Genomic DNA, 13,881 nt, shown 5'->3' on the forward strand with positions numbered 1-13,881 from the left:
TGTCTGTATTCATTCTGCATACACACCACTCAACACTCGGCCACCATATGCAGTCCACATACGGCCTTTGCTGTCTTGTTCATTTTTTCCTTGTTGATCTTTGGCCATCTCCTTGAACTACTGAGGACCAAACGTCCATAGGCGATGCTGTCCTCTTAATGTAACACATGGTTTTTACGTCAGAGGCTGAAAATTCAAGGAGCCCTACTGCCCTCTGGTGGAAATTCAGCAGATTGTTTATTTAGTTTAGGCACCAGGTAAGCGGTGTGCGCATCATTACCACATTGTTCTTGGCTTTCTGTCTCGTCAGCTTTTTTAGTTAAATTCTGCTATTTGTCACAGAGTTACAGTGTGGAGGTCAGTCTGATAAATGGACATGGGAGAGTGAGGGTTTTGGAAGCCATGTTGTGTGTGGACCTACCTTGCACCTCTCATGACTCAGCAGTTTCTATAAACGGTGGCCTCTAATGGTGAGCTGAGTGCTGTGATTGGTCCACACCAGTTAATGACTGGCAGCATGCGGCAGATCAATACCATTACTGGCTTCGCAGAGCCTTGCTTTGAAGAGTGCATTATCGCACCCCAAATGAAAGGGCATAAATGACAGCTACCTACCGTTGCTGATAAACACTGCACAGCGGCCATAAGCCCATTCCAAAAAAGAAAGCGCGGTCAAAAAAATAAAAAGCTGAAAAACTCAAATTTGACGTTCTTCTCTGGGTCTAAGCACCCTATGAGTATTTAAATGATATAGAATAACACATAGAGTTCTGTCGGTATAGCAACAACAGTCGCACAATATCCACAGTTTGACATTGCAAAACACTACAGTGTTTTCAAAATGAGTGACTTATTCCTTCCATAAATAGGCTACCTGCCCTCTCGAGTTTCACCTTAGACGTGCTATAATGGCAAAACTACCCGTGCGCCTCTGGCGGGTTCTTTTGCGGCAGCGAGAAGTTTCATACAGGAGACGGTCTGAGTCAAGACAGTGTGACAGGAAACACTGCCGCTCTATATCAAGCTGACTAGTGAGTAACAGAAAAATGAGGCAGGAAGGCCATATTTCGCCTTTCAGTTGCCTTCAGTTTAAAGCGTCGTGAAAGAGGTTTAAGTTAACTGTGCTGGGTCATAAAACGTACGTTCCCCCCCTCCCGTTATGTATGCAAAATGGTCTCAGCCGTGCAACCACAGACAAAGAGATGTTATGCGCTGCTGAGCTAAGGTGTTTTTTTATTTACAGAAAAAAAAATTCTCAGCCAGTAAAACCACAAACCCTGCCAACCAGGAAGTTGTGTGTGCAACACTGTGGTTTCCATGGAAACAGTTCGCTGGTTTGGTGAAAGAAACAGACGTTGTCAAGGGAACTTCGAGTGGAAGGGGGACGGGTGGGGCAGGGGGTGTAGAGAAGATGAATGCAGTGTATCCAGTTCCTCAAAGAAATGTACTGTCATGGAAGCTCCTCTTTTTGTTTGGTTTGTTTCACAACTTGAGGCTGCTGTCATATTGCCCACCGGCTAATGCAGATTCAGTGCACGTTAACACACGGAATACGTATCTAAAACAATGCAAGGTCTGAATTTAGTTTGCTATTCAGTCTTGCGTTCATTGTTTCAGAGCTGCCATGACCTAATTTAGGCTACCTACTACAGCAAGGTTATTGTCAATATACTTGATGTGGACCTGCTGTCAGTTTAATGCTTCTGTAGCCTACTCACTTTCACTGTGTGGAAAGGAAGTGAGAATATTGGTTAACACCGTAGTGTCTTTGTAAGGCACAGTTAAACGTCAACTTCGTTTCCAGACTTCCGTTTGGCCAAACTAACAGCTGAATTTACAATATGATTAGCAAAAGTACCGAGAGCACTTTCGAGGTTGGATACAGTTAGGTTGCTTTACATATTTGTGTTTATGATATAAGAATGTAGCTAATAGCCTAACTTTTAACACTCTATTCCTTACTTATGTGTATATATTTTTTTATTAACTTTCTTTTTAATATTTATTCTGTTGTATTTTTCCAGGAAAATGGAATAAAAAAACCAAATACTTTTGACCAGTTATCCTGGCCCAACAGCACTCGTCTGTGTACAGTGTAAACCAGGCTGTAGAGGAGTGTACATTCAGATGATGTGTGTAGTAGTTAATGACAGGGTCATTCCTATGTTCCCAGGGTCCTATGTTCCCCAGATTTATATGGCACATAATGGGAACATGACAAAGGGTCCTATGTTCCCAGGGTCCTATGTTCCCCAGCTCTACATGAAATCTTATCTGTATTCAGTAGATAGAGACAGAGACAGTAAATCAGTGATTTTCTGTCTTACTCCAGAAAACGATGTCAGGTAGGTCTATCAGCAAACAAATGGCTTAGCTATGCTCAGAAGTCCACAATAATAATAATATTTTCCAAGAAATTATGAAAAATTGTTCACAACGTTTCGTCAGGTGCAGTAGAACTTAGGACCATGGGAACATAGATGCGCTCCCGTTAATGACAACCGGACATTAAGTTTGTGGCCTGACCCAGGGTCCAGTGCCTCTTTAACCTTGACCACGGGTCATTACTTTTCAGGGGAATATATGCTCTTAAACGTCATGCTCCACTTCAAGGCTGTTTCATAGCTGTTTGGAGGGATGAAGGAGAGAGTTCAGAGAGAGCAACATAATTTCATGTTTCTGTGACATTTGCGTGAATTTCAGCTTTGGCTGTATAACTGCAGCAGTGGTAACACCTGGAAATTGGTTTGGAAGGCATACGCTATGTGATATGTTTTATTATGAACGATATAATTATTCACAACGACTAGCCTATTACACTCTGCAGCTAAATCTTTTTTTCTTCAGTTTTTTTGTTTGTTTGCTTTTTTTTTGTTAAAAGTTAATTCCTAGTTGATCCTGTTTTCTGTAGTTAGCCCATAAAAGTCGAGGAAACAGAAAATAAACAAACGAGTTAAATACATGACACGATGCCGAAATCACTTGCTATAAGCTATAGCCAATTACGTTCATATGAGAGAAGGGCGTCATCAGTATCGGTCCCTTTAAATCGCACGATGAATAGCGGGCTTTCGGAAGAGGAGGGCGAGCGACGCGGCTGTAGGGAAATAAAGCTGTTCTCTGAGAGACACGGAGGGACACAGATTTGCTGCAATGGGCATCAAGTTGTACTACACCACCGTCACGGCGTCCAGGGAGGTGAGAAGGAACAGCCGAGCCGACCAGCTCGGAATTAGGCTACATCAGATAAGAAACCGAGGAAATTGAATTACCAGAGACACACCCTGCCCCTCTTTCCGTTTTGTAGCGTTCCACGATCTAAGCGTCTGGTCAGCATATTTACATGTATAGGAATTTCGCTGTTCCAAACTTCTGGGCTAGCCCGTGAAGCGTGTAGCAGTGATACTGATGTCTATTTACTGTTTATGAGTGTTTAATACTTATGAAACGGACAGTATCTGGAATGCAAACTCGCTTTCATCAAGACGACGGAAGTCATATTGTTCTCCTCTTTTCCTGCTTTTTCTTTTGTTTGTATTACAGTGGGCGTAAAGTCGTACTGTACAAAACTAGAGCACAACCTCCATAAAAGTCGGAAAACTAATGATTAGATGCATATTTTACCTCGAATTCAGGCTTTTCAAAATAGAAGGCGCTTGAATTGATATATGCATACACTGAGCAGAAAGCATAAGTCTTATGTGGAGAAAAGGCGAGTGTTGTGGGAATATGATGGGTTATTGTATTTCATACATGGAACGCGAGTGCGCCGTAAATTAAGTGAGCAAAGTGCGCGCGAGGACACCCAGCCCACCCTAGCTAAAATCTGCTGAGGTAGGCTCTGCGTTCCCGTGTAATGCGTTCGTATCTTAGTGGTGGTGATGATGATGATGATGATGATGATGATAATAATCAGCATTCCATAATATAGTTTGATGAATAGTTGTCGCGAATGCGTCGCGTTTGTTCCTGAATTTACTTACTTGTAAAACCATGGATTTGAACGCATGCGTTTGGCACGACAGCAAAAACGTGGCGTTTCGCCCTCGTTGGCAGTCTGAACATGCTCTTGTTTGGTACCGAGAGCGCGAGAATGTTCCTCCCTTTTCCATGCTCGCTACTTGCCTGAGCTGTTCTATAAAAAAGTCACCATATTGTTCTCAACTCACCCTAGAGATTGTATTGAACAGTTAATCATTAATCCAGCGTTTGATTCCACCTCGGTTTACCAGCAGCTTGAAGGGAAATGTCAACAGTACCAGCTTTTGTTTATGAGTAATAGCACCATTCTAATGATACAATGGCAAATCCCTCATGTAGTATTCAATTGATAGTGTTTTTTTTTTCTTGGTTGGGTCTGTGCTCCTGAATTGTTCCTGGAAAATGTACTTAAAAAGCAGAACTTTGCTGGTGAATCATGTAGATCCAAGAGTGTCAGCTATGACTGGTCACATGACTTGAAAGTGGACCTCTGGAGCTCTGCTTCGTAAACAGGATAGGCTCCAACTGTTCCAACTGTTTGTACCAAGACCATTCAGTGCAATACCCCCCTTTTCCATTAGAATCCAGACTAGGGCTTTGAAAAGTGGATGGCAGAAAATCTTTTGGTTCAGAGTGAGTTATAGGTTAGGAGAGTTTGGGAACTGCTGATCCAGACTTTAGCAGAGATACGTGATAATTTCACAATTCATATGTCTGTGTCTTCTAATATAAATAACTTGACATTAGCCTTTGTAGAGATGTGACCTTTGACCTCCGTGTTGCAGGTGAAGTCCCAGCAGTCGGAGATCATTCGCTTCCTGGAGGGCAAGAGCATCCCGTTTGAGCTGATTGACATCTCTGTGGGCGGGGCCGTGCGGGAGGAGATGAGGAACAAGGCGGGGAACCCCGCGGCAGCCCCCCCGCAATTGTTCAACGAGGACCAGTACTGCGGGGTGAGAGCCCGCCTTGCTCACTTGCCCCGCCAGTCAAAGCAGACTCCACGCTATGCCAGAGCTAAAATCACAGCCGCGCAGTTCCAGCTGATGTACCTGCGCTAAATCAAACCCAGGGTTGCTTCCTTAACAGACCTTTAGCCTTTGAACTGGTCTGTATTTCGCCAACTTAGGGTAAGGCCACTCCGGCGATCCTACTTGCTACGTGTTTGGTGTGGCCAACCATACAATATTCCTGGGTTTGATTTGGCAGTCCTGGCTGCCTCTGTCTCAGTAGCCCCTCAGTATATTTCAGGAGGGATATAGGCCTGTTTAGAAGTCAGTGTTTGGACGTGTGCACGGTCATTTAGCTTTCTTTTAGTCTTTCGGAGTTCCCTATTAGTTTCTCAGGCTGTATTTCCATACCCTCTTTGTGAACGAAGCGTGGCGTGTGTGCGTCTATGTGTGTGTGTGTGTGTGTGCATGCACGGAGCGTGATCTAACACTGTGTGTGCGCATCTGTCTCCTTCAGGATTACTCAATGTTTTCGGAGGCACTGGAAGGCAACACGGTGGAGCAGTTTCTGAAGTTGGCCTGAGAAGCGTGTCTGGTTGTTCCACCCCCTCGCCTGCTTCTACCAAAAAAAAACGAAACAAGAAAAAACCAATCAGCAAGCACGTTTTTACAGACCACACCCACTGACAAGATGATGAGCCCCCGCCTGATTATTTACCTGTACTTTGCTTGCTCATGTTGATGTATGGTATTTCCTTCTACCAGTTGGTGAAAGGAACTAATTCTCGGTGAAATCAACAGGACATAGAGAGGTGTAGCCAATTAGCTCACTTAATCCTTCACATGTGTGTGAACTATTTAACTAATCCATAGTTTAACATTTAACAGGAGCCTGGTTAATAGCCAAAACAATCTTAACAATCTATATGATTTGCTAACAAATAGAACAATGAAGATCGCTAGTCTAAGTTAAATTGTTTTTTTTCCCCCCTCAGATACAGGATGCTCATGTTTTTTTAGACCACAGAAAAATCCACACGCTGTGCTCGTTTTATCTGAGATAAAGAATGCCGATATGGAGAATCTGTGATTTCTCGGTGTGGAGCTTTAGAAATGCGGGATCATTTTTTGCTTAGCAGGCCGATTCTCTAAGGGGTTTGACTTTCAACTTGGTGCCAAAGTATGATTTTTTTTTTTTTTTTACTATATAATGTTGTTTTTTATTTCATTTTTCATATTTCATGTTATATAGGCTAAATACGATTACCAAAAGCACAGTACTTTCAGTCACATGAGTCTTGTTTCTCTTCCTGTATCCAAAGATCTCACCGCTGCTGTAAAATACAGACCAGAGGCCTTCTTTCGCAGCGAGTGTAGTCTGAACAAGGCCTTTGAGAAGTAGCAGAAATGGGAAATTAACATGGCTGGGTGGTTTGGGAAGGACATAAGAGAGATTCTGGTCACGCCCTCTGTCTCCTTTATTTTGTTAGCTCCGTACATTCAGACACCGCTTGTCTGCAGCTTCGTCTGAACGCCCCCCCCCCCCCCCCCCGCCCACCCTTCGCTCGAAATCTGACTGCGCACATAAGTTCTGTCGTCGTGCATCTCTTCTCCGTGTCAGAGCGAAATGAGCCTGCTGAATCAGCCTTTGTGCAGTTTTACGGTGAAGAAGAAAAGCAGAGCTCTTCTCTCTCCGCCCGAGAATGTTCAAGGCTCCGTTTGTGCGCTTGCATAAGGTTCTGGAATCTTCCGGACGCTGTTGTTTGGCTGGGTGTTTTATGTTGTGCAGTTCTGGCCTCTGGATGGCTGCCTCTGCCTTGTTTTGTCCCCTGTGGCTCTCTGTACCTTTCTGTGCTCTTTTACATTTTTAGTTTCTTTTTTTTAAATTCGTGTTTTTGTCAAGTATGAAACCCTGGCCTTGCACCTTCCCAAAGTCGACTCTTATCGCCTTAGTGCTCAGGTTTATCGAATTGGTGTGTCATCACAATGGCTGATGCGTGAACGTCTGCCCTATTGGCTATAATATGGAGAATTTGGGAAAACGGAATACAGAGGTAACTCATTAAATGATCCAATCACAGAGATGTGATGGGTTCAGAAAAAGCACTGCTATCCTCATACTTCTTTCAAATATTTTATATTTTTATTTAGAAATGTAGAACTGGATTTTTTTTTTAAATAACTGAAAGTGAGAAGTGTAGGCTGCTGTGCATCAGCCTGTTTGGACCACTAGGCAGGAAATACGATAGAGGGATGTGCTCTGTAGGCCCTGTGGGACAGGACAGGGTGTGGGGCCGTCATTCTGCTGGTCTGACTCCCAGCAGACAGGTGTGTTTGTTTGGCATTTTGCTCGCTTGTTCCCCCCCCACACACACACACACACACAGATGGTTCAGCTGCTCCTGACAGAATAACCATTGTTTTCCTTTTGGACCAGTGCCCCCTTTGGCCAAAATAATAGAGCATTTTATTGTCTTCCAGGAAGATTATGATGGCGACGGGTGAATTGAAATAAAGTGTTTGACTGTCCAAATTATTTTGTATTGTGTGGATTTTATTTATTCTGTGATGCACTAAGTGTTTTGGGTATAAACTGAAATCATGAATTCCTTAATGGACTGAAGTGATTAAGTTTTTTCCCCTACATATTCAGAACTGAACGATAGTATATAATGATGAAACATCACTGGTTTACATTATCATGTGTTCCATTTGGGCCATGTGTCACTTCCGGGACTGAGTATGGGCAGCAGTCCCACAATTTGTTTAAAAAAATAAAACAAAAAACTGTTTATAAATGTTTTGAAGTGTTACTTTCCTGTATGGTGACAAGAGTAATGCTTTTCCCCAGTGAGATGTAGATCGGTGATTTAGATTTATGTTTCTGGTTTGTCTTCACTAATAGGTGTCACTAGCGTGCCAAGTGATGCATAAAATACTGCAGAGTAGGCTACGCAGTAGTCTCAACAGATATAAGCGGACCCCTCCTGTCCATTGCGCGTCGCTGTTTACAATTAACCCAAGCACGTTCCGAATAAAAAGTTGCAAAGAAACCGAAGAGAAACACGCTCTGAGAGAAGACGCTGTGGTAGTTAGAAGATAATACGAAAGTTTCACATTTGTCTTATCATCTTTGTAAAAAGCACGCATTTTGGCACGTGGACCGAACGCGAAGCAAAAATGAGTAGTCTCTGGATGGGCAATGTAAGTCGTTAGGATTCGGTAATTTAACGGAGATTGCCAGTGGAGTGGAGGCGACAGCATGATCATTTGATTTACTAACTTTCTGAATTTTGCCGTCTTGTTTAACTAACTTGGTACTAAAGAAGCTAGCTAGGCAGTCTCGTGAGCTAAATCTGTATTGATTATGTCGAGTCGTAAAGTTCAAATTTGAGGACTGGCCGTGTTCGCCGGCGTTTTTATTTTTTTAAAACCTTGACCGGTTGTGTCGCTGATTTCATACGGGCCATATTATTGAGTAAATCGGTGGCTTTTTACCAGTCAGGGACTGCAGGTTTGGTCGGCTGCAGGTGGCAGTGTGACGTTAAATATAGAACCAGAAGGTGCCGGGTTCTGTGTTCAGGAGGATTAACACGACCTGACCTTTAAACAAGTGTGTAGACAAACAAACTTGTCTACATTTGAAGTATTTAATTAACATGCTAAACTTACAGGGTGACATACAGTTTATATTGCTGGTAGGTAAATAATATAACGTAATTTATACGCACTGTCCCTGTCTGTAGCTAGAGCCTTATATGGATGAGAGCTTTATTTCACGGGCCTTCGCCACCATGGGTGAGCTGGTGACGGGAGTGAGGATCATTCGCAACAAGCTGACGGGGTGAGCATCGATGTGTGGGGAGGGTGTCCTCCAAACAACCTCCCATAATGCATTCTGTTCAACGTATTGCTGTACTTTGCTCCAGATGAAACAAAATGACCATATGCATGTAATTCATCCTCATTATTGTCATTTTGTCATTTTTTATTGTTGAAGGCTGTAGTGTTGTTGGGAACACTGCACTGATTGCTGATTTATTGACTGTTGGAGTAATCGATCGCTGGCCATTAGTTGGAGACATGCTGGCTGCCAGTGGAGGGAAAAGCTTGTGAAATCTGACTCCTGTGACCTCTGACCTTTGCGCCCCCCCCCCCCCCCTTCCCCACTTCCTCAGGGGCGCTGCTGGGTACTGCTTCGTCGAGCTGCCCAACGAGGCGACAGCAGAGCGGTGCCTCCGAAAAATCAACGGCAAACTTCTCCCAGGGGCAACGCCGGTAAACACCCCGCCCTCAGAAGCCCCGCCTTCTGAGGCTTACACCCGATATGGGGTGGAGCTGCCACACGCTTTTCACCACATCGTGCACCACCGCCCATTTGTAACGCCCACCCGGGTGAACCGCGGCAGCCATTTTGTGCCGAAGCGCATTGGCTGAGATGGGATGAATAGCAGTAGTAATGAATAGTGGAAACTGCAGCCAGGCTGAGAGCTGAGCAGCACGGTGTGGATGGGAGTCGGTGTACTGGGTGACGCGCGAATGACAGCGACGTGTCCTGAGATTTGGAATTTTGAATCGTGCACCGCTTTGATTTTTCTCCTGTTTTTTTTTTGTTTTCCCCTTCGCAGCCCAAGAGGTTCAAGCTGAATCGGGCCACCTACGGGAGACAAGGAGAGAGGTACAGAACCACAGTTACGGGGATGGGGTTGTCTCTCTTCACCACCCCCCCCCCCCCCCCTTCGATTTCACACAAATTCAGTCTTTAATTTATGATTTGTGAAATGTATGCTGTACAGGTATAGCAATAAATGTGGCCAATATAAATATTCTGTTGCCCTTTCCCTTCTTCCTGCCTCTCACTCTTTCCCTGTCTCCCTCTCTCCAGTCTTCTCTGACTTCCCTTCATTAGGCATTGAACTGTTTTTGGACAGTGAAAAGACAGACATTTTTTGGCCTAGGCTGCTCTCTTGTTCAATAAAAACAGGAAAAAAACGGTCTCAACTTTCCCCTTCCTTCCCCTCTCCCTGCCTCCCTCCCTTCCTCCTACTCTCCTTCCTTCTGTCTCTGTCTCCGGCCCCCTCTCCGTTCTGCAGCCAGTGCTTCTCCCTGTTTGTCGGGGATCTGACTCCGGAGGTGGATGATGGGATGCTGTACGAGTTCTTCTACAACCTCTTCCCGACCTGCCGTGGGGCGAAGGTGGTGCTGGACAGCATGGGCAACTCCAAGTGAGTCCTCACCAGCGATCGGGTCCCCAATGCCCCACGATGCGGGCCCCAGAGCCCAGCTACACGGGCTCCGCTGAGCCACATGGGCCCCAGAGCCCAGCCTGGGCAGGCCTGGGCAGAGTCAGCAGGGGTACGGGCGCAGGGACGTTACCCCTCGGCACATCCCAATTATTGTGCAGAACAGCAGTATGAGAGTGATATTAGCACATTGTGTGGGACGTAGCCGTAGCGTGCCTGCAGAGCACACAGAGCAGGGCTTGCATATCTACATCTCACAGCTTATCCTGCGGAAAAGCTTCATTAAGGAGACTAGGGGATGGGCATCATTTAGATTTTTCTGATACCGATGCTGAAACAATACTTATAAAAACGATACCGGTGCCTAAATGTTGCCTGAACCAATACCTCCTTTAAAATGAAGAGCGAGTGACGACATTAAAGAATGTCTTTATAATTAAAAGGAAAGGACAGATTTTAATGTTAGCGAGCTTGCTAACGCTACCTGCTGTCACTGACTGAGTTGGCAGAGTGAGTGTAACGTTAGCTATTTAAGCTGTGTGGCACCAAAAATATGCTTTTTGATTCAGTCCGGTAGGTACCGGTGGTATGGGATCCAGTGCCATAGTGGTGTTAGGTTTCGGTTCCCAACCCTAGAGCACTCAGTTGTATGAACTCACCCCCACCCCCATCCCTGAATGATGTAGTGTATAGTAAAGTCTTCACTCTCTAAATTGTGTTCAGTAAGGAAGAGTATTGTGCTGAATTACCAGAAGGTTCCAAGTCAGGTGTCCGCCCAGGTTTTGTGTGCGTGCTGAAAGCGTGGTCAGATGTTTACCACGTGTGGTTGGTTGGAGCTGTTAGTCCTAGTCGTGACCACTGGGTGGCGCTCTTTCTCCCAGGGGCTGCGGGTTTGTGCAGTTCCCAGATCAGAGGGAGCAGAAACGAGCGCTGGAGGAGTGCCAGGGGGCCAAGGGCCTGGGGGGCAAATCGCTACGCCTGAGTCTGGCAGCCAACAAAATGTGAGTCTGTCACCATCGCTGTCATAGTCATCATCACTACCACCATCATCATCATCATCTTTGTCATTACCTCTGTGATCATCATCACAGCCATAACCATTATCACCACTACCACCATCATCATCACCATCATACCCCTTATCACCACTGCCATCATCATCATCATCATCGTTCTCAGTGTTTTTCCACCCCGGCCTTTATTTACCTGGCCGAGTTACACCTTCCGTCATCTCTCTACCTGCAGGAACAGAAACAGCTCATCAGAAGAGAGGCATTCCCAGAGCCACTCTTACACCTACAGCCAAAACCAGTACCACCAGCAGCACCCCACTTACTACTCAAACTGGGGCTACGATCAGAGCTACACCTATGCTTACGATCAAGTCGACCCCACACCGACCTCCACACAGGTAAGTCTGTCTTGGATGCATTTAAACTTGGCCTGTGCCATTGTAGGGCATAGCATGTAATGGTACCTTGGGGACTTTCGTCTTTAACTCAGAAATGTTTTGTAGAACACAGAAGGCAAGGGCTGAAGACCAAAACCTACAGCAGAGTCACCTCCATTAGACACACAATTCCTGAAATCAAGTTTACTGATTCTGAAATCAGATTAGTTATAAGTATACATTTTTGTCCATTTTAGACTTACGAGGAGATTGAAGATGATGGTCTGGAAGGTGAGTCCTGTCTCTTTGCTCTTTTCTCTGTCAAGTAACCCTTGTTTATTTGCACAGAGAGGAACATTGCTACCTCTAATTGTGGGACCCTTTGATCACATGATCATGCTCCATCCCTGCCTTGCAGACCCCAACCCCACACTGGACCTGCTGGAGGTCAACAGGCTCTTCATGGACCGCAGTGAAGAGCTGTACGACGCCATGATGGACTGCCACTGGCAGCCCCTGGAATCCAGCTCGGGAAGCCCCGACAGCAGCAGATTCAGCCCAGAGGACATGGAATACCCACTCAGTCATGTGACTCTGTCTTTCAGCTGGGATGCATACTCTCACTAGGTTACTTTTTTTTTTTTTTTTTTTTCCTTTGAGCGAATTTTGCCCATGTGCCTTTTGGGGATTAAAAAGGGGCCTGTTAAAGCCTCCCTTTGGCTGACTGTCCAAAGAAAATAATGAAGGAAGAACTTTTTTTTTTTTTTGAAGAACTGGGAAACTGTCCCTGCAATTTTGTTGAAGATGTGTCCTTTGCTGCTGCCACTATTGCACACTCATTTACTGGACTTGGTTGAGAGACTGAACTAATAGGACACTACCACAGAAGCCTCCTCTCTGTTTTGCTGGGTATTATTTTGGGTTTTGATTTTGATTGTGTATGTTTAATCCCCAACTTGATTGTCAAGTTGTCACGTGCTGTCGCATCCACAGCTATGGAGGGAGCTGGGCAGCTACAGTATGTCCAATCCTCTGCTGCACTCACCCACAAGCCCCAGGGTGCTTTTCCACACTACATGTGATTGTATTACATTACAGGAGAACTAGCACTAGATAGGTTACCATTTCATGACCACTGCTAACCTTTAGGATTCTGGTGGGTATCTGCACTCTACTTATGTAGTAGTGACCTTATGGAGCCTGGTTTGTGTAAGTCTGCTTTACACTGGTGGGACAAATCCACTTGTGACCTGCCACTGTGGTCCGCTAGTCATGGTTGAGAGTGACAACCCAAGCTCAAGCTAGTGATGTCTGGACTGTAGGGATCAGTCTGCATTTGTGTTGAGTTTCTTTACTGACTGAGCCACTATGGTTGGGGTGTTAAACTCTAGTCCCGGAGGCTGCTGGTTTTTTTCCCTGTTTCAGCACGAATTATTAATTTATTTATTGGCTAAATCCACACACCTTGTTCTCAAGGCCTTAACTCTGGCTGCTGATTGAAGGGAAATCTAAAAACCCTGCAGACACTACGGCCCTCCAGGACTGGGGTTTGACACCCTTTACACTAGGGGGTCTAGTTTGAAATGATGCTTCTGCGTGTCTGTGGTGTTTCTGTAGCTGACAGACACTGATGGGGAGAAACCATCACGGAGAGATGAGGACCATACGGACTGTACCCCCCTTTGTGCCTGTGTTTCCTGTTGTTCGTAGTCAACAGTTAAGTCAGCGGTTTTGGGTGGCAGAGAAAACGCTGGTTTCTGCTTGGGATGATGATGCTGCTTTGATGGACGGTTTTTTATTTTTATTTATTTATTTTATTTTGAATCTTTTTTTTCTTTTTAAGTAAAATGACCTCCTGAAGACTTGTGTGAGAAATGAAAATGAAGTTTTCAAACCAAAGAATAGCCTGTATTCAAAAAAAAAAAATGTGCTTGAGTATTCTTCATATATATATGTGTGTGTGTGTGTGTGTGTGTGTGTGTGTGTGTGTGTGTGTGTGTATATATATATATATATATATATATATATATATATTATACATACATACACACACACCGATCAGCCACAACATTAAAACCACCTGCATTTTTCTGATTTAATATTTTATTTTCTCTGTTTGTAATCCAACAATGCTCACGTGGTCAAAGCGCAGACTCTTTTATTAAAGGGTATTCTTATACATTTTGGTTTCACCATGTAGTAATTACAGCACTTTTTATACGTAGTCCCCCATTGCTTCTGAAATTCAAGTTAAGGGGCCTGTGCTGTTGAAGGCAACAGCAGTGGGGTCATGTCTGCAACGATCTGAGTATAGTACAAC

At 44.7% G+C, this 13,881-nt stretch overlaps 2 protein-coding genes across 3 annotated transcripts; both read left to right on the forward strand.

Moving 5' to 3' along the window:
* Window positions 1–3,044: 3,044 nt before the first annotated feature.
* LOC118233263 (SH3 domain-binding glutamic acid-rich-like protein 3) lies at window positions 3,045–5,611 on the forward strand. Its single transcript, XM_035428764.1, has 3 exons — window positions 3,045–3,198; window positions 4,767–4,934; window positions 5,446–5,611. The coding sequence occupies exons 1-3, from the start codon at window positions 3,154–3,156 to the stop codon at window positions 5,509–5,511; spliced, it is 279 nt and encodes a 92-aa protein (XP_035284655.1). The 5' UTR covers window positions 3,045–3,153; the 3' UTR covers window positions 5,512–5,611.
* Window positions 5,612–7,936: 2,325 nt separating this feature from the next.
* LOC118233262 (tRNA selenocysteine 1-associated protein 1-like) lies at window positions 7,937–13,534 on the forward strand. Of its 2 annotated transcripts, XM_035428763.1 has the most exons (9): window positions 7,941–8,132; window positions 8,675–8,772; window positions 9,107–9,206; window positions 9,557–9,606; window positions 10,022–10,153; window positions 11,053–11,172; window positions 11,417–11,582; window positions 11,819–11,852; window positions 11,980–13,534. In XM_035428763.1, exons 1-9 carry the CDS (start codon window positions 8,109–8,111, stop codon window positions 12,186–12,188), a joined length of 933 nt encoding a protein of 310 aa, XP_035284654.1. In that variant the 5' UTR covers window positions 7,941–8,108; the 3' UTR covers window positions 12,189–13,534. The 2 variants fall into 2 exon arrangements, with proteins under 2 accessions (XP_035284653.1, XP_035284654.1); XM_035428762.1 differs by lacking the exon at window positions 11,819–11,852 and having other exon boundaries at window positions 7,937–8,132; window positions 11,910–13,534.
* Window positions 13,535–13,881: the final 347 nt, after the last annotated feature.

This window comes from Anguilla anguilla, chromosome 8, assembly GCF_013347855.1.
Source record: "Anguilla anguilla isolate fAngAng1 chromosome 8, fAngAng1.pri, whole genome shotgun sequence".
Lineage (NCBI taxonomy): Eukaryota > Metazoa > Chordata > Actinopteri > Anguilliformes > Anguillidae > Anguilla > Anguilla anguilla.